We start from the raw sequence: 24,005 nt of genomic DNA, 5'->3' as shown, positions 1-24,005 counted from the left end.
AAATTGGGCGTGCAAAATTATTCAGCCCCTTTACTTTCAGTGCAGCAAACTCTCTCCAGAAGTTCAGTGAGGATCTCTGAATGATCCAATGTTGACCTAAATGACTAATGATGATAAATACAATCCACCTGTGTGTAATCAAGTCTCCGTATAAATGCACCTGCACTGTGATAGTCTCAGAGGTCCGTTAAAAGCGCAAAGAGCATCATGAAGAACAAGGAACACACCAGGCAGGTCCGAGATACTGTTGTGAAGAAGTTTAAAGCCGGATTTGGATACAAACAGATTTCCCAAGCTTTAAACATCCCAAGGAGCACTGTGCAAGTGATAATATTGAAATGGAAGGAGTATCAGACCACTGCAAATCTTCCAAGACCTGGCCGTCCCTCTAAACTTTCAGCTCATACAAGGAGAAGACTGATCAGAGATGCAGCCAAGAGGCCCATGATCTGTCCATAGGACAACAATCAGTCGTATATTGCACAAATCTGGCCTTTATGGAAGAGTGGCAAGAAGAAAGCCATTTCTTAAAGATATCCATAAAAAGTGTCGTTTAAAGTTTGCCACAAGCCACCTGGGAGACACACCAAACATGTGGAAGAAGGTGCTATGGTCAGATGAAACCAAAATTGAACTTTTTGGCAACAATGCAAAACGTTATGTTTGGCGTAAAAGCAACACAGCTCATCACCCTGAACATACCATCCCCACTGTCAAACATGGTGGTGGCAGCATCATGGTTTGGGCCTGCTTTTCTTCAGCAGGGACAGGGAAGATGGTTAAAATTGATGGGAAGATGGATGGAGCCAAATACAGGACCATTCTGGAAGAAAACCTGATGGAGTCTGCAAAAGACCTGAGACTGGGACGGAGATTTGTCTTCCAACAAGACAATGATCCAAAACATAAAGCAAAATCTACAATGGAATGGTTCAAAAATAAACATATCCAGGTGTTAGAATGGCCAAGTTAAAGTCCAGACCTGAATCCAATCGAGAATCTGTGGAAAGAACTGAAAACTGCTGTTCACAAATGCTCTCCATCCAACCTCACTGAGCTCGAGCTGTTTTGCAAGGAGGAATGGGAAAAAATTTCAGTCTCTCGATGTGCAAAACTGATAGAGACATACCCCAAGCGACTTACAGCTGTAATCGCAGCAAAAGGTGGCGCTACAAAGTATTAACTTAAGGGGGCTGAATAATTTTGCACGCCCAATTTTTCAGTTTTTGATTTGTTAAAAAAGTTTGAAATATCCAATAAATGTCATTCCACTTCATGATTGTGTCCCACTTGTTGTTGATTCTTCACAAAAAAATACAGTTTTATATCTTTATGTTTGAAGCCTGAAATGTGGCAAAAGGTCGCAAAGTTCAAGGTGGCCGAATACTTTCGCAAGGCACTGTAGTTGGATAAGAGCACAAAGGCGTCTGGGACCAGGCTAGTTAGGATAGCAGCACTGGGAGGAATCTAGTTCAACAGAAGCACTGACTTGTATCCTGATACTGAACTAATTAAACACACTATGAGACCCAAAGTAAGCACATTCCAATTGAACAATTGATTTAATCCGGACTTTTGAGGAATGTATCACAGCTACAGTGCATAAGTATTCAGACCCCTTGACTTTTTCTACATTTTGTTACATTACAGATTTATTCTAAAATGGATTCACCAATCTATACACAATACCCCATAATGATGAAGCGAAAACAGGTTATTTGATATTTTTGCAAATATATATATATTTTTCTTACCTTATATACGTAAGTATTCAGACCCTTTGCTATGCGACTCGAAATTGAGTTCCGGTGCATCCTGTTTCCATTGATCATCCTTGAGATGTTTCTACAAATTGATTGGAGTCCACCTGTGGTAAATTCAATTGATTGGAAAGGCACACACCTGTCTATATAAGGTCCCACAGTTGACAGTGCATGTCAGAGCAAAAGCCAAGCCATGAGGTCAAAGGAATTGTCCGTAGAGCTCCGACACAGGATTGTGTCGAGGCACAGGTCTGGGGAAGGGTTGTGAAAATGTTCTGCAGCATTGAAGGACCCAAGAACACAGTGGCCTCCATCATTCTTAAATGGAACCACCAAGACTCTTCCTAGAACTGGCCGCCCGGCCAACCTGAGCAATCGGGGGAGATGGGCCTTGATCAGGTAGGTGACCAAGAACCCGGTGGTCACTCTGACAGAGCTCCAGAGTTCTTCTGTGGAGATGGGAGAACCATCGAGAAGGACAACCATCTCTGCAGCTCTCCACCTATCAGGCCTTTATGGTAGAGTGACCAGATGGAAGCCACTCCTCAGTAAAAGGCACATGACAGCCTACTTGGAGTTTGACAAAATGCACCTAAAGGACTCTCAGACCATGAGAAACAAGATTCTCTGGTCTGATGAAACCAAGATTGAACTCTTTGGCCTGAATGCCAAGCGTCATGTCTGGAGAAGACTTGGCATCATCCCTACTGTGAAGCATGGTGGTGGCAGCATCATGCTGTGGGGATATTTTTCAGCATCAGGGACTGGGAGAATAGTCGGGATCTAGGGAAAGATGAATGGAGCAAAGTACAGAGAGATCCTTGATGAAAACCTTACTCATCAGTGCTCAGGACCTCAGACTAGGGCGAAGGTTCACCTTCCAACAGGACAACAAACCTAAGCACACAGCCAAGAAAACGCAGGACTGGCTCAGGACAAGTCTCTGAATGTCTTTGAGTAGCCCAGCCAGAGCCTGCACTTGAACGCGATCAAACATCTCTGGAGAGACCTGAAAGTAGCTGTGCAGCAACGCTCCCCATCCAAATTGACAGAGATTGAGAGGATCTGCAGAGAATGGGAGAAACTCCCCAAATACAGGCGTGCCAAGGTTGTAGCGTCATATCCAAGAACACTTGAGGCTGTAATCGCTGCCAAATGCACTTCAACAAAGTATTGAGTAAAGGTCTGAATATGTGATGTTGTGATAATGTGATATTTCAGTGTTTCATTTTTTATACATTTTAAACAAATCTAAAACCCAGTTTTTGCTCTGTCATTATGGGGTATTGTGTGTAGATTGATGACGGGAGGGGAAACGATTTAATTCATTTTCATTTTAGAATAAGGCTGTAACGTAACAACATGTGCAAAAAGTCAAAGGGTAGCTGTTTCATCCATCCTAGCCACTTCTCATCCATCCACTCATCCATCCTCTCAAGCGGCACTAATACAGCAGATACAGACACTTAGCGCCATCTAGTGACAGCTGTCTCCCATTTAATCAGAGTGGGAACAGGACAGAATGTGGAATGTGTAGCACTGTGTAGCACTGTAATCCAATACTGTCTGTCTGTCCGTCCGTCCGTCCGTCCCCTATAGGACACATATTCTACGCCCCTCACTTCCATCCAGTGCTGGCACGTCCACTGTGAGGAGTGCTGGCTCCGCACACTGGTAAGAATAAAGAAAAACGGAAAGAAATCCTGTCAGATAACACTAAAGCTAAGGAGCATGATATAAGAGATACTACATACAACAAATGGTATTTCTGTCAAGCAGTCACGCATGGCTGTGTTTTGTCTTCTAGGGGGCTAAGAAGCTTTGTCCACAGTGTAACACCATAACTTCCCCAGGGGACCTGAGACGGGTGTATCTGTAGCCCGGCGGGGCCCGGGGAAGCACAGGCCTTTGAGGGGGACATAAAGGGCAGCTGGCCTGTCAGAGATCACCCTTGTCTTTGCACCTTAACCCCCCCACCCACCCACACACACACACCTTCCGAACTGAGTAGGGGCGCACCTCATGAATAGATCGTACCCATGACTGGGTATTGCACAACGATCAGTCCTCATGTCCTTTTGACGTTTTAGGTTTGACATTTCACCTTTGGTTCGCCCAGCTGGATGGTGTTCGTTTGTACCCTGCTCGCCTCCACCTTTAGTGAGCCAGGAGAGTTCTAAGAGGAGGACTCTGTGCTCAATCCGTTAATCCCCGTAAGGTATATAGATGAAATAAATGACAAGAACTGAAGTATTCTCAGCGCTCAGGCACTGAAAGAAAGCTTTCAGGTGGATGTAGATCACTCTGGACTATTATTATATACTGTGTACTCTTTTTAGAAATAATAATTGTCTGTTTTTATCAAGATAAAGCACATGTAAATAGTTTTGTGTATGTTTTCAATTGTTAATGTGAAAAAAAGATTAACACTCCCGTTGTGTTAACGGTCATGTTCTTATAAAGTCATGTTTTTTGGTTAGTTCGGGTGGGAGGAAAGTGTGAACATAACAATTGTCATATTTTGAGATTCATTATTTTGTGTTTTTGTCGTTTAGGTTGTGTTTCTTTGTACAGGAGTACAAAGTGTAATTAATCAATGTTACAAAAAAAACAATGTGTCTTTAAAAAAGATGGTTATTGCATAAATAAATATCTACACTACAACGATATCATTGAAAAACATTTATTCCACCGATTTTTGATTTAGGCCCAGATTCAATCTGATCGAGGGTTTATAGGCACTGCGACGTTTAAAGACAACGTGTTCACATAGATCCCATTCACGGTAAGTGTCGGCTCAAATTGGAAATGGACTTTTCAAAGCTGCGATGCCTATAACCCACGATCGGATTGAATCCCGGCCTTAGAGTCAATGTGTGTACAACGTTATAGATCAAAACCATAATCTTGCTTACACTTTATAATAACTGTCATGAAATACCGGTAAACAATTAGAAATGCTTATTACATGCTTAAATGGTTTGTCAATTATTATTGTTACGCTTATGAATTGTACTTTTACAACAACAAAAATGAAATACTTATTTAGTTCATAAATAGTTCCTTAATTCTTATTCGTGAAAGGTTTGTAGAAAGTTTTACCCAAGTCTCTTGATCTAAATGATGTTCACAGTTCGACGAATTAGTCTTGACCTGTTGCCCTTTTATCTATGGTGTGATTTGTTCCATCATAAAAAAAGCAAAGCAGCTCCTTGCATGTTGATATGTCCAGTCCGGAGCCTTGATATACTGTATGCCTATGCAATTGTCCTTTAAGAAACAAATGGGTTACTTCAGGATTAGTCCAGGCCAGGTCAGGTCAAGACTAAGCCATTCAATCCTACTATTCTTGATCTTTTTTTCAGGTTCTGACCGCCCACTGTTCCTGCCAAGACGAAGGATATGAGCTAAGGAGTCTGACCTGGTAGGGCAGTAGGGTGGGATGGACAGAGGGGGCTATTTCCATGGGCTGAGCAAAGAGTAAAAGGGGAGTCTTCACAATGACGCATCAGTAGCGTCAGGACCCATCCTCTGTATGCCAGGGGTGTCCAACTCAATTCCTGGGAAAAGCTATTTGTCTACTGGTTGTTGTTATCACCTAGACCTAGACAGCCAGCTGAGGGGAGTTCCTAACTGATCAATTCCTTAATTAATTAATGAACTACAAGGGGGAGCGAAAAGAAAACCCGCAGACACTCTGCCCTGCAGGAATTGAGTTAGATGCCAGTGTCACATGTAATAACACATGTCATACCATCAGCTCACCTGAGACGGGTGCGGGACCCGAGGGAAAGGAGCATCTGGACTGGGACTATTACGGTGACCATTTACCAGCGGCCACGACTCGCGAGCGCAGTCAAATTCCACGTGACCGTTTATTCACGGTAACTAGGCTTCTCCAAACTCTGATGCTGCTGATGGTCATTACTAACCTACCAAACTTGCTAACTGCCTGGTACTCAGCACTCTATTGTCCCGCTAATCACTCCGACATCAATGCAAATGTAATCAAAAATCTAAACAAACACTAAACACGTGTTTATTTCTTAACTTTCCTAATATTAAGCACATTGCTTCTCTTTACAACAGGAGTATAGCCTTCCTGGCTGGCATGAAAATGAACCACGGGAAAAGCGTCCTCCATTCGCTGTAAGTGTAAGTGCATAGATGACATATTTTTTCCCCCGGCTCCGTTTCAAGACGGTGCATGATAATGGTCCATTGTAAATCAAAACCAATTTCACACATATATTATTTAGTATATGTAAATAAAACATTAAATCAAGATCAGTCGGATGGGTGACAACATTAGCCTATCACTTGTGAATTATGTATTTTCATTTGTGAATGATGTAGTATCACTTGTGAATGATGTATTTTCACTTGTGAATGATGTAGTATCACTTGTGAATGATGTAGTATCACTTGTGAATGATGTAGTATCACTTGGGAACGATGCCCTGCTTGTAAGGCTAGAAACAGCTCATGCCTTTTTTTGAGGGACTTTTTCAAATCATAGTTGCACATCTCACGTAGCCTAGCCCGTAGGCCTGTATGTTTTGAATAAGGTTTGTAATCACAATTAAAGTGGCCAAATAACATCTTAAAATGAAGCACATTAATCCGCTTTACAACCGGTGTAGAGCCTAACTGGCATACATAGGCGGTGAGTTTGGGGGTGATCATTTTCACCACAAAAAAATTCACCTTTATAATATACATGCATAACCGCATTTGAGGTCACTTTTGAGAATGGTGTTCTCCCGCTAGTTGATAGCATTTTGGAACATTCCTCCGCTGAAAGCCTTCTGCCTTGTGCACATTGCTGCGTTAGTAATGTGACGAAATAGCTCTAACAGCTCATCAACGCCTTCCAACATCTTCAATATGCACCCCGGAATTTGCAGTTGCTTCCCCAATGTTGGTCTTCATTTGTAGACTGTGAGAAGGACCTGATCACGTGACGAGCATTGGCTAAAAATAATTGAGATATCTGAGAGAGCCATGCGAGTGAGAGGTGAGAGGAGCATGCAGTCGGGAGAAGGGAATTATAATGATTATATTCACCCATCGGCAGGAAAAGGCATGGATTGTTTTTTTGCGGGCATTACAGCCACACAAAGGGGATGCCGCCGGGAAATTCTAGGAATGATCAAGTGCTTGTCAAATTGTGAATGAGAGACTGATGAAGTGGGTGCAAGCAAAGCAGTGTTCACGGCTTTCATACATTTCTTTTTCAAATGATCATTAGGGTCGCATCCATGCAGCCTGCAGAATGTATTAAACATCTAAACATATAGCCCAACGTTTGTATCACAGCTAAAGTTGCAGACATAACTCTAAATCAAGTATATAGGAGGATCTGTTTCTTTGTTAGCTGCTCAACACTGAACAGTTGCACGTGCGCACTCCCTCCCTCGACTCGTTTGGAGAAAATGTCCTTTGTGTTTCATTCGGGCTATGTTCAATTGTATTCTTCATACTATAAAATAATGCCACGGAATTCGAAGCAAATCTTTTCTGCTAAATGAAGTAGTGTAGCCCACAGGCATACTCTATGTGTCACACCCTGAACTGTTTCACCTGTCTTGTGACTAACCCCCAACAGTTGTCTCCCATGTACTTATACCTGTGTTTTCTGTTTGCCTGTTGCCAGTTCGCCTACCAGCGTGTTTCCTGTGCTCTAGTTTTTGCTTCTTCTTGTCTTCCAAGTTCTGACCTTTCTGCCTGTCCTGACCCTGCCTGCCATCCTGTAACTACTTGACTCTGATTTGGATTACGACCCTTTGCCTGCCTTGACCTACTGATTGCCTGCCTTGTACGTACTGTAATAAACTCTGAGACTCGTACTATCCGCCTCCTGTGTCTGCATCTGGGTCTTAGCATGAGCTGTGATAATATGGCATAGCCAGACCAGGGCTAACATAAAGACATCCCAAGAGTGTGCAATTCTGTTCTTCTGAAATAGACTACATTTTCTTCATGTCATGTTTCTTTATCATGGATTTATTGTGAAGGTGTAGGCTATATTACATGGATTTATTGTGAAGGTGTAGGCTATATTACATGGATTTATTATACTTTTTCAAAATGTACCAACAGTTATTTGCTTGGCAATCACCCGACTGACAAAATGTCAAGACCGCCATAACCTTAATCTGGACCCATCCTCTATGTGAGACCAGTGTTGCATGTAACACCAACCATGCCAGGGCAGCCACCTCTCACTTACAGACTGCAAATCTACTAGATCAAACAAGCTCTATGTCCCTCGACTGTGTCTGTGTATACTAAAGTGAATGATGGTGTGGCCTTTTGTTCCCCTTAATCACATTTCCTCCTTCATTAAGAAGTTTATCATTAACACAGGGTTTGTTAGCCAGGAGCTGAGGACGACAACCTGATTGACCAGTGATACATTGTGACAAATCAGAAAAAAACAGAGCCGAGAAGCCATCAGGGCTAGTCCTGTCACATGACTTGAAGTAACTAAGGCGCTACCTGTTTGGACGGCTCAGATAAACAAGGCCAGCATGCCAGCATGCGATTGGCTGATGAGCTGAAGGGAGGAGGTGGTAATTGAGGCTGTCAGTAAGCTGTCTATGTCAATCAGTCTGACACACACCTACCAACAACTCACAAACACACACCTAAGCTCTCTCCTCCGTCTCAATCACTCCGAGACATCTTCTCTACAGCCACCCAGTACAGCCACTGAGATAAGGTAAGACAAACATGCAACTTCAAAGATGTAAGAAAGACAGAGCTAATATACAGTAGGACAGAGCTAATATACAGTAGGACAGAGCTAATATACAGTAGGACAGAGCTAATATACAGTACATCAAGTTGAAACTGAGGTCTGTCTTCAGTAATCAATGTAACCTGGCAATTACTCACTGTACAACGAACTGCTTTTTATGGACTCCACTTGGAAATCATTCACAAGTTTGTAGTCCTTGAATGTTCTTTTGTTGCCGTGCTTGGAGATCTCAGTTGTACGCGTTAGTAGGATTCCCCTGAATTATTGACAACGTATATTTGAAAAGGTTATACAATGATTAGATAAAATAACAGCAACAGTATGTTGTCTTTGTGAAGTTGAGTCATCTTAAGGGGTTAGGCAATAGACCCTTAACTCATTTATTCAATTATGGCCAGTCTGGTCTGTTGTTTTCATGAAATGCCCAACTAAGTTCAGCAGACAGGGATCTGGGTTGTGATGGTTCAATGATCTACGGCTCTCTTCGAATTAATGCTAGTACACACTCCAATTAAATAAGTAAAGAGCTTGACAGCCTGGAGTGTGTTTTCCCAGGAAACATCCTTGAAGGGTCACGACCTCATTGATATAGGGAGTCAAACAGGACTCGAAATAGGTCAGATGGGCTGATTAGCCACTGAGTCTAAAGTCAGCAAGAACATCCTTCGCCAATAGGATGAAGAGCTTCAGACATTACCACCAGTGTTTTGCCACCACTACTGACTGACTTGAAACACACCTATTTGAACATGGTGTATATCTGGGAATATCCTTATTGTCCGAGTCACAGTAGACAAGCCAATATGCCTTTCTTCTGGCAGATACACTGTAATGGTGTTGACCCAGCTCTGTACCTGATGTTCCATTTGAACGAAAAGGCCTTTTCGTTGCATCTGTTTTGGAGTGGACCGTGGAATATGGGCCTTGGCCTAATCCCGCTTACAAGGTCCTATCATCCAGCCTGCTCCATCAAATCACAGGTCTACCCATTTGTATAATGTTGAGTTGGGCTATCGCTGACGTGATGAATTTGTTGTGGAACCTAATGTTTCGTGGAAGAATTGTGTTACTGGAATAGCTGCACATCTATGATCTAAATGAAAGTAGTGATTATGACCACCAAACACTCAGGGGTAGAAAATTCCCCCCCCCCCCCATGTCTGATTGTGGCATAGCCATTAAATCATAGTGGATTATTCACTGGATCAGTGGATTAGACGTTAGCATCTGAGCCTAAGGCCAGAGGAAGAACTGCTTAGCTATAGGCTCGCTAGCTGGTTAGCTTCCAAGCACTCTACGCAGATTGGCTCCTGTGAGTGGAGTTAGTCAGGGCCTGACTTAATCATTTTGAAGGTTACAGAATAAATCTCGAGTGTGTTTCATTCCATTATTGTTTGTGTATATCTGTTCCTGGTCATGGTAGTGGCAGGCTAGACAGTGGTGGGCTGCTGAATAGTGAAAGGCTACGCCGGTCATCGCTACTTTGCATAGAAGGTCACTATTGTCACACAACCGTGCACAGACTTCGATTACGCTATAAGCACTCTTTGTACAAAGAGAGACAACAATCCATGCTTTGGTTTTGGTTTACCTGGCTGGTGCCACCAAATACTAACTGAAGCATTTTTGTCCAAAAGTTAGTACGTTTTAATTTCATGCCCAAATGATCCCAAAGTGTCTAAAACGGATTGCGTGGCTCCATTAAATTAGTTTAAGATTATTTGTGTAGCAAATGCATTGGTTTTGTAAAAAAAAAAATCTAAATGTACATAATTTTACAGTACAAACTGTTTTTTCACTGTATCTTTCATTGTATTTCCTCTCTCCCTCTCCAGTGTTATGGAAGGACCCAGGCCTGTTGTTCTGAGCGGCCCCTCGGGGGCAGGGAAGAGCACTCTTATGAAGATGCTGCTGAGGGATTACGATGGAGTCTTTGGCTTCAGCGTGTCACGTACGTTTGTGCTTCACCCGCCATTTGACTCCTATCCCAATATCCTGTCTGGGAGGAAGTGGGACAGCAGTATGCCCTATCTGTCCTTACTGTCTCAGCCTTCTCTACCTCTAGGCCACGTTTGTCATAGGACTTTGGTCTGGGTTATTGTATCCCTCTTTGTATCCAAGCATAGGCTGTTTGTCATTGGACTTGGAGTGGGATATTCCCGTATACCATCCATGTCCAGTTTAGTTATGGTTGTGCGGATCTGTGCGACACAGGGATGTCCTCTATCTCCATTCCTCTTCTTGCTGGCTGCAAGGAAGACCAATGAAAACAAAAGAACCGGCATACAGTCAGGGTTGTCTGGCATGACTGGATGTTGATGACGGATGTTGATCATTAATGCTCATTGAATGTGTCCTTACAGATACAACAAGGAGCCCACGTCCAGGAGAGGTAGACGGCAAAGGTACAGTAACATCCTCTCACTCATAAACACAGATCATGTCTGTGAACCCATCTCAGTCATGTTAGTAATCCCAGATGGATATCAGTGATGCTCTCCAGGCTTTTAATCAAGTTTGGTTTTGTAACTTCTGGTTTTCACTTCTGATTTTGTAACTTGAATGCTGGCTTCAGCAATTAACGACATCATTTCCTCTCCGCTCTATTTGAAGATTACCACTTCTCCAACAGGGAGGCTATGCAGGAGGATATTGACGATGGGACGTACATTGAGAATGCAGAGTTTTCCGGGAACCTGTATGGAACAAGGTAGAGTACATTTTGATAACTTTCTTTTGACATCAAAATGAGTTGCAAAATTCCGGTGCCTTCTCAGGTTTTCCAGAAATCTATCCTCTAGCCTAGTCATACTGGAGCATGTGAGGAATAGTCATTGGTGTGAGGTGTCACTCTTACGCTGTCCATATGTATTGTTTAAAAGCCCCCATGTTGTAAACCTACTGTGCAAAACCAGGTGGAAAGATGCATATGTTCTTGTTTCTGCTGTTCAATGGAGTTGTGAAACAATGAATGAACATAACTTGTATTTCCTGTTTCTACATAGCAAGTCTTCTGTAGATGAAGTGCGGGCCAATGGTCTCATCTGCATTCTGGATGTGGACATCCAGGGAGTAAGGAACATCAAGCAAACTGACCTGGACCCTATCTATGTCTCTATCCAGCCCCCCTCTATAGAGATCCTGGTAATGCCCAATTCAGAGTTCAGAGCCGCCATAGTCAGCATGGCCCATTATGAAACATTTAAGAGCCTCATGGAGTATATCAAATGAGGCTCTTAAATGTCACAATGGAACGCAGACTATCATGGCTGAGCGACTGTAAACTCTGCAACAAGTCCACAATCACACAACGCAAAGGGTACTACTGTCTATTTTGGCATTCCTCAATGTTCTGTGCTTGGACCGCTATTTTTGGATAAAAGTAGAGACTCAGAGCTACAAAATGGTATATCATACACTGCAGATGAGGAAGAATGGGAACGTTATTCTGCTTTGAAATTTGATTAACTTGCAACTCCACTTTTGCAAAAATGTCCCTTGAATGTTTTGGTACACCTACAATAGCGGCGAGCTCTTCTTTGTCTACACCTATTCAGCATCGTTCACACCCTCTTAAATCTTATCCCCAACCATCTCTTTAAGGAAAATAACCAAAGATTTCAAGACTAAAAGTAACTAGCAATGCAAATATATTTCTGAGATACAAATAATATTACTACACATATCATACACGAGTCAGCAAGCTAACATTCGCTAGTACGCTTTAACTTGCAATGAAAACGACTTTCTGACCAAGAACGTATAAAGAACGTATAAAGAACGTATAAAGAACGTAGAAACGTATAAATTCTGAAAATGTAGCTAGACTCTTACCCGTATATATGGATGAATGCTTCACAGAAGCGTGTATTTTCCATTTGGTTTGTAGCTAGCTATAGCTTGTTTGGCCCGTTACTGTGTCAAGTCGGCAGGGTAGCCTAGTTGTTAGAGTGTTGGACTAGTAACCGGAAGGTTGTAAGTTCAAAACCCGAGCTGACAAGGTACAAATCTGTCATTCTGCCCCTGAAAAGGCAGTTAACCCCCTGTTCCTAGGCCGTCATTGAAAATAAGAATTTGTTCTTAACTGACTTGCCTAGTTAAATAAAGGTTAAAATAAAGTCACTCCAGTCAACTGTGTGCAGAAAGTAACGTCAGTCCATCACAACCTTTTCCCACTGATCTTTGTCGATAGGGTATTCTAAATTCGGGGCAACAATGTTGTTGAGGAGTAGCCACACTTTTGTAGTTCTCTATGGCTAACATTGTCTTTCAAAAAAGCCAGGATGATCTACTACACATACTGAGCAGCTCATGTTATAGACAGAAGTGGCAAACCAATCCGAACTCCTCTCTCAGCATGTCCAACCCATCCATTATCTGAACCAATCATGGCAAGTGGGAAGGTTCCTTTCTTTTTCAGTGGCTAAACCAACTAGGCTTGTAATTGAACATGTTTATTAGTATTTACAGATGGCATACAAGTTTGTTATTAAAGCACATGAAAGTTCACATGTTCAAGAAGGTATTTCTGCCCCAAAACGCATTTTGATTATCCGACATCATGAAACGGATCACATATGCTAGCCCTTGGAAATGTCATCCTTGAGCTAGTGACATGAGTCTCTTAAAATGTATGAATGTACTCTTGAAATGTAGATATTGTAATAGCTTTTGGGACAATTGATGTGTACAGGAAAAGCGTCTGAGGGACAGAAATACGGAGACAGAGGAGAGTCTGCAGAAGCGTCTGGAGGCAGCACGGGTTGACATGGAGCTCAGTAGGCCCCCCTTACTGTCCCATTTAGACATAGTTGTACTGCAAATCTTTGGAAAATATGGATGGAACCACTAATAATCCATGCTATGACTTATCACTTTCCTATTTTAGGCAACGAGCCTGGAGTGTTTGACATGCTTATTGTCAATGATGACTTAGAGGAGGCTTATGAGAAGTTGCAAAGTGTTCTTATTGAGGTAAGTCTGAAGAGAGGATGACTGTCTACATTTAGAATAGGGACAAAGTAGAATTCTCTAAATTTGAGTCAGTCGGTAGTGGTCTCACACAATTTTCTCACATGTTTGTCTCTACAGGAAATTACTAAAGTTCAGTCAACCAAGAAAGAAAGATGCAATTCGTAAGAAGAAGAATTTTGTTATTATGCATATCATAGCCACACATGTCCTATAACAAAATCTTTCATTGTATTCAATCCCTCTCTCCCTTTGCGTCAGTATTATGTCAGGACCCAGGCCTGTTGTAATAAGTGGCCCCTCAGGGGCAGGGAAGAGCACTCTGCTGAAGAAGCTGCTGAAGGACTACAAGGGAGTTTTCGGCTTCAGCGTATCACGTACGTATTGTGTCACCCAACATGTAGTTTCCAGTGGTAGCGGAGCAGGATCTATCCCCACTGTCTCAGCCTTATCTAACTACAGGTCGTTTGTCATAGTACTTGGAGTGTGATATTTCTGTAGACCACTCATATTCAAACCATTTTTTAACAGTTTAGTTATGGCTGTACTGATTGGTGCGAGACAGGGATATCCACTGTCACCATTTCACTTCTTGATGGCTATCGACTGGATCACGAGGAAGACCACTGAGCACAAAAGAAACGGCATACAGTTAGCGTTGTCTGGCATATTTTTGAATGCTCATCATTGGTTGAGGTTATTGATATCATTCTGTATCATTTATGACATGTATGCTCACAGAATAAGATGGGTGTTACATTTATGCTCACTAAATGTGTCCTTACAGATACAACAAGGGACCCACGTCCAGGAGAGGTAGATGGCAAAGGTACAGTATCATTCTCTTACTCATAAACACAGATCATGTCTGTAAACCCAGAAGGATATTGGTGGTGCTCTCCAGGCCAAGAATGGTGCTGGCCTTCTTACTGTATCTTTAGTAAGAATTTCCTACTGTATGAACGCCAGGCCTCAAACTTAATGTGTGTTGCAGTGCCATGAATGTTGAGTGTGGTGGCAGTTACAGTGCCTTCAGAAAGTATTCACACCCCTTGACTTTTCCCACATTTTACAAAGTGGGATTAAAATTGTCTGACAACAATCTACACCAAATACCCTGTAATGTCAAAATGGAAGAAAAATTTTAACATTTGTAAAAAAAAAATAAATAATAATAATAATGTATATATTGATAAGTACTCAACCCCCCTGAGACAATAGATGGTTCAATCGCCTTTGGCAGTGATTACAGCTGTGAGTCTTTCTGGATATGTCACTAAGAGCTTTGCACACCTGGATTGTGCAATATTTGCACATTATTCTTTAAAAAAGTATTGTCAAGTTCGTTGTTGATCATTGTTAGACAGCCATTTTCAAGTCTTGCCATAGATTTTTAAGCAGATTTAAGTCAAAACTGTAACTAGGCCACCCAAAAACAGTAAACGTTGTTTTGGTAAGGCACCCCAGTGTATATTTGGCCTTGTGTTTTAGATTATAGTCCTGCTGAAAGGTGAATTTGACTCGCAGTGTCTGTTGGAAAGCGGACTGAACCAGGTTTTCTTCTCGGATTTTGCCTGTGTTTAGCTCTATTCTGTTTCTTCTTATCCTTAACTCCCTAGTCTTTGCTGATGACAAGCATAACCATAACATGATGGAGCCACCACCATGCCTGAAAATATGATATAAGAGTGGTACTCAGTGATGTGCTATGTTGGAAAGTTCCTTCTTTGCCACATTTTTTGCAGTTTTACTTTAATGCATTATTGCAAACAGAAAGCATGTTTTGGAATATATTTATTCTGTACAGGGTTCCTTCTTTTCACTCTGCGATTTAGGTTAGTATTTTGGAGAAACTGCAACATTGTTGATCCATCCACAGCCATTAAACTCCTTAAATCCTTGAGCTGATTCCTTCCTCACCGGCAACTAGTTAGGAAGGACGCCTGTATCTTTGTATTGACTGAGTGTATTGATACATTCCAATGTGTAATAAATAAGTTCACCATGCTCAAAGGGGTATTCAATGTCTGTTTTTTTAAAATCTGCAAATAGGTGCCCTAATTTGTGAGGCATTGGAAATCCTCCCTGGTCTTTCTGGTTGAATCTGTGTTTGACATTTACTGCTAGACTGAGGGACCTTAAAGATAAGTGTATGTGTTGGATACAGAGATGAGGTAGTCAATAACAAAAATAAATTTGCCATAACAAAAGAGTTGAATACCTACTGACATTTCAGCTTTTTCATTTTTCATTAATTTGTTAAAATATTTAAAAATATGATTCCACTTTGACATTATGGGGTATTGTGTGTAGTCCAGTGATACAAAATATCAATGTAATTTTCAATTCAGGCTGTTTCACAACAAAAAAATCCAAGGGGTTGAATACTTTCTGAAGGCTCTGTATCTGCACACAATTGTTATATTTCTGCATAGACTATTAGTGTTCGGACAGCTCGCTGAAAAGCCAAAAGTGGCCTCCCGGGTGGTGCAGGGGTCTAGGGCACTGCATCACAGTGCTAGCTGTGCCACCAGAGACTCTGGGTTCGAGCCCAGGCTCTGTCGCAGCCGGCCCGCGACCGGGAGGTCCATGGGGCGACGCACAATTGGCCTAGCGTTGTCCGGGTTAGGGAGGGTTTGGCCGGTAGGGATATCCTTGTCTCATCACGCACTAGTGACTCCTGTGGCGGGCTGGGTGCTAACAAGGTCGCCAGGTGCACGGTGTTTCCTCCAACACATTGGTGCGGTTGGCATCCGGGTTGGATGTGCGCTGTGTTAAGAAGCAGTACGGCTTGGTTGGGTTGTGTTTCGGAGGACGCATGGATTTTGACCTTCGTCTACCACGAAATTGGGGAGAAAAGGGGGTAAAATAAAAAAAAAAAAAGCCAAAAATGATGTTTTCCATCATACATAAGTATAACTAAAGACGGAAAACAGTAGAATGACATAAACTCAGCAAAAATAAATGTCCTCTCACTGTCAATTGCGTTTATTTTCAGCAAACTTAACATGTGTAAATATTTGTATGAAAATAAGATTCAACAACTGAACAAGTTCCACAGACATGTGACTAACAGAAATGGAATAATGTGTCCCTGAACAAAGTGTGTGTTTGGGGGGGAGTCAAATTCAAAAGTAACAGTCAGTATCTGGTGTGGCCACCAGCTGCATTAAGTACTGAAATCTCCTCCTCATGGACTGCACCAGATTTGCCAGTTCTTGCTGTGAGATGTTACCCCACTCTTCCACCAAGGCACATGCAGGTTCCCGGACATTTCTGGGGGGAATGGCCCAAGCCCTCACCCTCCGATCTAACAGGTCCCAGACGTGCTCAATGGGATTGAGATCCGGGCTCTGCGCTGGCCATGGCAGAACACTGACAATCCTATCTTGCAGGAAATCACACACAGTATGAGCAGTATGGCTGGTGGCATTGTCATGCTGGAGGGTCATGTCAGGATGAGCCTGCAGGAAAGGTACCACATGAGGGAGGAGAAAGGCTTCCCTGTAACGCACAGCGTTGAGATTGCCTGCAATGACAACAATCTCAGTCCGATGCTGTGACACACCGCCCCAGACCATAATGGACACTCCACCTCCAAATCGATTCCGCTCCAGAGTACAGGCCTCGGTGTAACGCTCATTCCTTTGACGATAAACGCGAATCCGACCATTACCCCTGGTGAGACAAAACCACGACTCGTTGTGCCCACAGGCAACATTGTTGCCGGTGATGTCTGGTGAGGACCTGCCTTACAACAGGCCTACAAGCCCCCAGTCCAGCCTCTCTCAGCCTATTGCGGACAGTCTGAGCACTGATGGAGGGATTGTGCGTTCCTGGTGTAACTCGGGCAGTTGTTGTTGCCATTCTGTACCTGTCCTGCTGATGTGATGTTCGGATGCACCGATTCTGTGCAGGTCTTGTTACACGTGGTCTGCCACTGCGAGGACAATCAGCTGCCCGTCCTGTCTCCCTGTAGCGCTGTCTTAGGCGTCTCACAGTACGGACATTGCCATTTATTGCTCTGGCCACATCTGCAGTCCTCATGCCGCCATGCAGCATGCCTAAAGCACGTTCACGCAGATGAGCAGGGATCCTGGGCATCTTCTTTTGGTGTTTTTCAAGGTCAGTAGAAAGGCCTCTTTAGTGTCCTAAGTTTTCATAACCTTAATTGCCTACCGTCTGTAAGCTGTTAGTGTCTTAACGACCGTTCCACTGGCGCATGTTCATTAATTGTTTATGGTTCTTTGAACAAGCAAGGGAAACAGTATTTTAAACCCTTTACAATGAAGATATGTGAAGTTATTTGGATTTTTATGAATTATCTTTGAAAGACAGGGTCCTTTTTTGCTGAGTTTATATCAGAGATATATTACTAGACTCTTATGGCTCTTGAGTCATTTTTTATCATTTTATATTCATAGGACATTTATTAGACATTTAGCCTAATTGTAAACAACTATCATATCAAATTGCCCACAAACTGTCAAGTATATACAGTACCAGTCAAACATTTGGACACACCTACTCATTCAAGGGTTTTTCTTTATTTCTACGATTTTATACATTGTAGAACAATAGTGAATACATCAAAACTATGAAATAACACCTATGGAATCTTTTAGTAACCAAAAAGTGTTAAACAAATCAAAATATATTTTAGATTCTTCAAAGTAGCCACCCTTTGCCTTGATGACAGCCTTGCACACTCTTGGAATTCTCTCAACCAGCTTTATGAGGAATGCTTTTCCAACAGACTTGAAGGAGTTCCCACATATGCTGAGCACTTATTGGCTGCTTCTCCTTCACACTGCGGTCGAACTCATCCCAAAACCATCTCAATTGGGTTGAGGTCGGATGATTGTGGAGGCCAGGTCATCTGATTCAGAAGAATGGCCCCGAAGGAGATGGCTGCCGTTTTACGCTCCCGTAACCAATTGTGCTATTTTGTATGTTTTTTTGCATTATTTGCAACTTATTTTGTACGTAATGTTTCTGCCACCGTGTCTTATGACCGAAAAGATTGTCAAGACATCAGGATATTACTCACCCTGTACTGGAGGAATAGTTTTTATTCAATGAGTCAGATGGGAAGGATTTACTTCAGACGCCCGACAAGGCCCTCATCCCCGTCATTCGCAGGAGAAAGAATCAGAGGTATCGAGGACGAAGGTCCAGGTGCCTTGTAAGGATCTGTCGCCGAGAGAGTAATCTACCTTTTACCACCGGTCCTATTAGCCAATGTATAATCAATCGACAATAAAATAGACTAACTACAATCATGTACAGTGCCTTGCGAAAGTATTTGGCCCCCTTGAACTTTGCGACCTTTTGCCACATTTCAGGCTTCAAACATAAAGATAGAAACCTGTATTTTTTTGTGAAGAATCAACAACAAGTGGGGCACAATCATGAAGTGGAACGACATTTATTGGATATTTCAAACTTTTTTAACAAATCAAAAACTGAAAAATTGGGCGTGCAAAATTATTCAGCCCCCTTAAATTAATACTTTGTAGCGCCACCTTTTGCTGCCATTACAGCTGTAAGTCGCTTGGGGTATGTCTCTATCAGTTTTTCACATCGAGAGACTGACATTTTTTCCCATTCCTCCTTGCAAAACAGCTCGAGCTCAGTGAGGTTGGATGGAGAGCATTTGTGAACAGCAGTTTTCAGTTCTTTCCACAGATTCTCGATTGGATTCAGGTCTGGACTTTGACTTGGCCATTCTAACACCTGCATATGTTTATTTTTGAACCATTCCATTGTAGATTTTGCTTTATGTTTTGGATCATTGTCTTTTTGGAAGACAAATCTCCGTCCCAGTCTCAGGTCTTTTGCAGACTCCATCAGGTTTTCTTCCAGAATGGTCCTGTATTTGGCTCCATCCATCTTCCCATCAATTTTAACCATCTTCCCTATCCCTGCTGAAGAAAAGCAGGCCCAAACCATGATGCTGCCACCACCATGTTTGACAGTGGGGATGGTGTGTTCAGGGTGATGAGCTGTGTTGCTTTTACGCCAAACATAACGTTTTGCATTGTTGCCAAAAAGTTCAATTTTGGTTTCATCTGACCAGAGCACCTTCTTCCACATGTTTGGTGTGTCTCCCAGGTGGCTTGTGGCAAACTTTAAACGACACATTTTATGGATATGTTTAAGAAATGGCTTTCTTCTTGCCACTCTTCCATAAAGGCCAGATTTGTGCAATATACGACTGATTGTTGTCCTATGGACAGAGTCTCCCACCTCAGCTGTAGATCTCTGCAGTTCATCCAGAGTGATCATGGGCCTCTTGGCTGTATCTCTGATCAGTCTTCTCCTTGTATGAGCTGAAAGTTTAGAGGGACGGCCAGGTCTTGGTAGATTTGCAGTGGTCTGATACTCCTTCCATTTCAATATTATCGCTTGCACAGTGCTCCTTGGGATGTTTAAAGCTTGGGAAATCTGTTTGTATCCAAATCCGGCTTTAAACTTCTTCACAACAGTATCTCGGACCTGCCTGGTGTGTTCCTTGTTCTTCATGATGCTCTCTGCGCTTTTAACGGACCTCTGAGACTATCACAGTGCAGGTGCATTTATACGGAGACTTGATTACACACAGGTGGATTGTATTTATCATCATTAGTCATTTAGGTCAACATTGGATCATTCAGAGATCCTCACTGAACTTCTGGAGAGAGTTTGCTGCACTGAAAGTAAAGGGGCTGAATAATTTTGCACGCCCAATTTTTCAGTTTTTGATTTGTTAAAAAAGTTTTAAATATCCAATAAATGTCGTTCCACTTCGTGATTGTGTCCCACTTGTTGTTGATTCTTCACAAAAAATACAGTTTTATATCTTTATGTTTGAAGCCTGAAATGTGGCAAAAGGTCACAAAGTTCAAGGGGGCCGAATACTTTCGCAAGGCACTGTATATCCTACCAAAGGGACATCAAAAACTGTAAAACGTATGTTTCGTCGTGGCTGAACGGCGAAATGAATAACATACAGCTGGCGGGGTTTTAAGTTTTTTCAGCAGCATAGAACAGCAGCCTCTGGTAAGACAAGGGGTGACGGTCTATGTATATTTGTAAACAACAAGACACAGGGCGCTATATCAGGTCTCATGACTAAGAGGCACATTAAAAATACATCTGGGTCAGTGGTTGACCCCAGTTGTGGTTTTGTGGTCAACAGTAAATAACCATCTGAGCAGTCATCTATACCTCATCTCCCAGGGATGGAGACTTGGTGGCACTCCTCTCCTTACATGGACCTGTACTAGGGTCACCCATTCAGCTGGTGCATGAAATCTAAGGAAGTCTTGAGGTTTTGCTCGCCTATGGTAGAGTATCTCACAATAAGCTGTAGACTACACTATTTACCAAGAGAGTTTATCTATATTTTTCATGGCTGCCTATATACCACCACAAACCGATGCTGGCACTAAGACAGCACTCAATGAGCTGTATAAGTCCATAAGCAAACAGGAAAATGTTCATTCAGAGGCGGCATTACTAGTGGCCGGGGACTTTAATGCAGGGAAACTCAAATCTGTTTGAGCCAATTTCTACCAGCATGTTAAATGTGCAACCAGAGGGAAAACAAATCTAGACCACATTTACTCCACACACAGAGATGCGTACAAAGCTCTCCCTCGCCATCCATTTGGCAAATCTGACCATAATTCTATCCTCCTGATTCCTGCTTACAAGCAAAAACTAAAGCAGGAAGCACCAATGACTAAGATTGGTGGGGCCTCAAGCTTAATGATTAGCTTACAAGGTTACTATGGGGTTGAATGCTGAGCTATAGTAATTGAACATAGGTATTCCTCATAGGTATTCCTCTTGTCCAGATGGGATGAGGCAGTGTGCAGTGTGATGGCGATTGTATCATCTGTGAACCAATTAGGTGGAAAACAAATTGATGTGAGTCTATGGTGACCGGTAAGGTGGAGGTGATCTGATCCTTGACTAGTCTCTCAAAGCACTTCATGATTACAGAAGTGAGTGCTACGTCATTTACTCCAGTTACCTTTGCATTCTTGGGTACAGGAACAATGGTGGCAATCTTGAAGCATTTGGGGACAGCAGACTGGGATAAGGAGAGACTGAATATGTCCGTAAACACACCAGCCAGCTGGTCTGCACATGCTCTGAGGAGGCAGCTAGAGATGCCGTCTGGGCCTGCAGTCTTGCGAGGGTTAACACGCTTAAATGTCTTACTTATGTCGGCCACAGAGAAGGAGAGCCCACAGTTCTCGGTAGTTGGCCTCGTCGGTGATGCTGTGTTATCCTCAAAGCAGGAGAAGAACGTGTTTAGCTTGTCTGGCATTAAGACGTTGGTGTCCGCGTGTGGGGGCACCGGTTAGTCGAGGTAATTGAGGTGATATGTACATGTGGGTAGAGTTATAGTGACTATGCATAGATAACACACAGAGTAGAAGCAGCGTAAAAGAGGGGTCTGGGTAGCCCTTTGCTCATGAAGGCCTGATTCACGCTGTCTCCTCTGAACAGTTGATGTTGAGATGTGTCTGTCACTTGAACTCTGAAGCATTTATTTGGTCTGCAATTTCTGAGGCTGGTAACTCTAATGAACTTATCCTCTGCAGCAGAGGAAACTCTTTTCCTGTAGCGGTCCTCTTGAGAGCTTGATGGTTTTTGCGACTGCACTTGAAGAAACTTTCAAAGTTCTTGACATTTTCCGCATTTTGACTGTCGTTTCTCTTTGCTTATTTCAGCTGTTCTTTCCATAATATGGACTTGGCTTTTACCAAATAGGGCTATCTTCTGTATACCAGCTCTAATTTTTATCGCACAACCGCACCCGGACAAGATGCCGCCCTGGGCAGCTGCTCATGTCGACTATACCTAAATCCGTCACCGCAGGTGAATATCTCATGAAGCTGGATGCAAGAATGCCAGGAGTGTGCAAAGTTGTCATCAAGGCAAAGGGTGGCAATCTTTTGAACACTTTTTTTCTTACTACATGATTCAGTGTGTTATTTCATAGTTTTGACGTCTTCTAAAATGTATAAAATAATAAAAATAAAGAAAATGAGTAGGTGTGTCCAAACTTTTGACTGGTACTGTATATATATATGAAGAAAATCTTAAACCTACTACTTCCAGGTTTTTCGGGAGTCCCATAGGGCGGCGCACAATTGGCCCAGCGCCGTCCGGGTTAGGGGAGAGTTTGTAGGCCGTCAATGTAAAATAAGAATTTGTTCTTAACTGACTTGCCAAGTTAAATAAAAGGTTAAATAAAAAAATATAAAAAAATGGACTCTTCCACTCTTTCAATACCCTTTTTGCCCTTTTTGTGCCTACCCACCACCTCTTCTCCCACTCTACTATTGACACTGAAGCTCCAATGCTTCTTACTCCCAAGCGAACTGCACCAATGGCTCTCCCGAGTAACCCCCTGTAAGATACAGGGATATACATCTTTGTTTATGCCTTTTTTGTTTTTTCTCCGTAGGCCTGTTCGGTCTGCCTATGCTTCTGGGGGCTATGTTACTGCCCGTAGCAGACATCCTATCTTCTGTTTCATCCGCAGGTGTAGCTATCCTCCTAATTTAGGCTTCTATTGAACCACACCTAAATGCGATTCATAAAAACATTACCAAGAGAGAGTGATGGGGGTTACTTTCATATTTCAAGTACAGAGTGACCAAACACCAAGGGCTTAATAGTCATGGAAAGTACAGTCTATTATTCAAAGGAATACAAATGCCAGTTTGCACTTTGGAGTAAAAAGCATTTGAAATTAGCCCCCTGTAATTCCTCAGTAGTGGATCCCCTCTCCAGACCCAAAGAGAGAAGTCTTCACACCCATAAAATGTCTGTTTTGTACACATCATTAGCATTGCAACATTTTGTTGAAATTGATAGGCTTCATAGTACAGCCGTTTTTTTAATATAGCTCCAGTTCAGTAATATCAATTTATAGTATGGATCATAGCTGCTAGTAAGGTGTGGTCCTGTTGTAAAGACAAATATCCTTGATATTATTTATATTTCTTTGATCAATATACCTTTGTGTTTTCTTACGAAAAATGACACAGAAACTGCACCACCATGACAGTGAGCTTGTTGGAATCAGTCTGTGATAGTTTACTCCCCCCCCTATACGTTCATTGTCTATTTTTCATTAATCATTTAAATCATTTTCACCTTCATCCATTGAAATCCTCTATCCATCTACCTTTTACCTGGACACATTGTAATCTGCTGGGATTCATTCTGAACAAACCTGTAATGTTGTGATGCTATATGTGTATGTGTTGCCGTCAGTGGCTCTAGGTTCAATATGAGTGTTGTTGTCCCTGTAAATGTGATCGTGACAAGGTTGTCCTGTGTTACCGACAGAGTTCTCCCCACTGTGTTAGATCCACTGTGATGTTGTGGAGGAATAAGATAATCACAATGGTAGGGACACAGTAATGTGTAGTGATGTGAATGCTAATTTCCCTGTCTACCCATACTTGTCCTTGCATTATTTCTATAAAACATTTTCTAGT

At 42.4% G+C, this 24,005-nt stretch overlaps 2 protein-coding genes across 6 annotated transcripts in view; both read left to right on the top strand.

Annotated features, from left to right (window-relative positions):
• Positions 1-4,432, top strand: part of LOC115108087 (E3 ubiquitin-protein ligase RNF220-like) — a 48,731-nt gene extending 44,299 nt beyond the window's left edge. For both annotated transcript variants that reach the window (XM_029632041.2, XM_029632040.2), the window contains exons 14-15: positions 3,363-3,437; positions 3,571-4,432. In XM_029632041.2, the coding sequence (XP_029487901.1) occupies positions 3,363-3,437; positions 3,571-3,642 (147 nt within the window). In that variant the 3' untranslated portion in view covers positions 3,643-4,432. The remainder of the gene's footprint in view (positions 1-3,362; positions 3,438-3,570) is intronic.
• A 3,955-nt stretch (positions 4,433-8,387) lies between these two features.
• LOC115108085 (guanylate kinase-like) overlaps positions 8,388-24,005 on the top strand; it is a 28,968-nt gene continuing 13,350 nt past the window's right edge. For 2 of the 4 annotated variants that reach the window (XM_029632037.2, XM_029632036.1), the window contains exons 1-11: positions 8,388-8,487; positions 10,362-10,477; positions 10,890-10,931; positions 11,140-11,236; positions 11,532-11,670; positions 13,220-13,304; positions 13,415-13,500; positions 13,618-13,661; positions 13,759-13,874; positions 14,285-14,326; positions 22,964-23,041. In XM_029632037.2, the coding sequence (XP_029487897.1) occupies positions 10,366-10,477; positions 10,890-10,931; positions 11,140-11,236; positions 11,532-11,670; positions 13,220-13,304; positions 13,415-13,500; positions 13,618-13,661; positions 13,759-13,874; positions 14,285-14,326; positions 22,964-23,041 (841 nt within the window). In that variant the 5' untranslated portion in view covers positions 8,388-8,487; positions 10,362-10,365. The remainder of the gene's footprint in view (positions 8,488-10,361; positions 10,478-10,889; positions 10,932-11,139; positions 11,237-11,531; positions 11,671-13,219; positions 13,305-13,414; positions 13,501-13,617; positions 13,662-13,758; positions 13,875-14,284; positions 14,327-22,963; positions 23,042-24,005) is intronic. The other 2 variants (XM_029632039.2, XM_029632038.1) reach the window with 1 other exon arrangement.

This window comes from Oncorhynchus nerka, linkage group LG24 (genome assembly GCF_034236695.1).
Source record: "Oncorhynchus nerka isolate Pitt River linkage group LG24, Oner_Uvic_2.0, whole genome shotgun sequence".
Taxonomy (NCBI): Eukaryota; Metazoa; Chordata; class Actinopteri; order Salmoniformes; family Salmonidae; genus Oncorhynchus; species Oncorhynchus nerka.
This window is presented reverse-complemented; position numbering and strand designations above follow the sequence as displayed.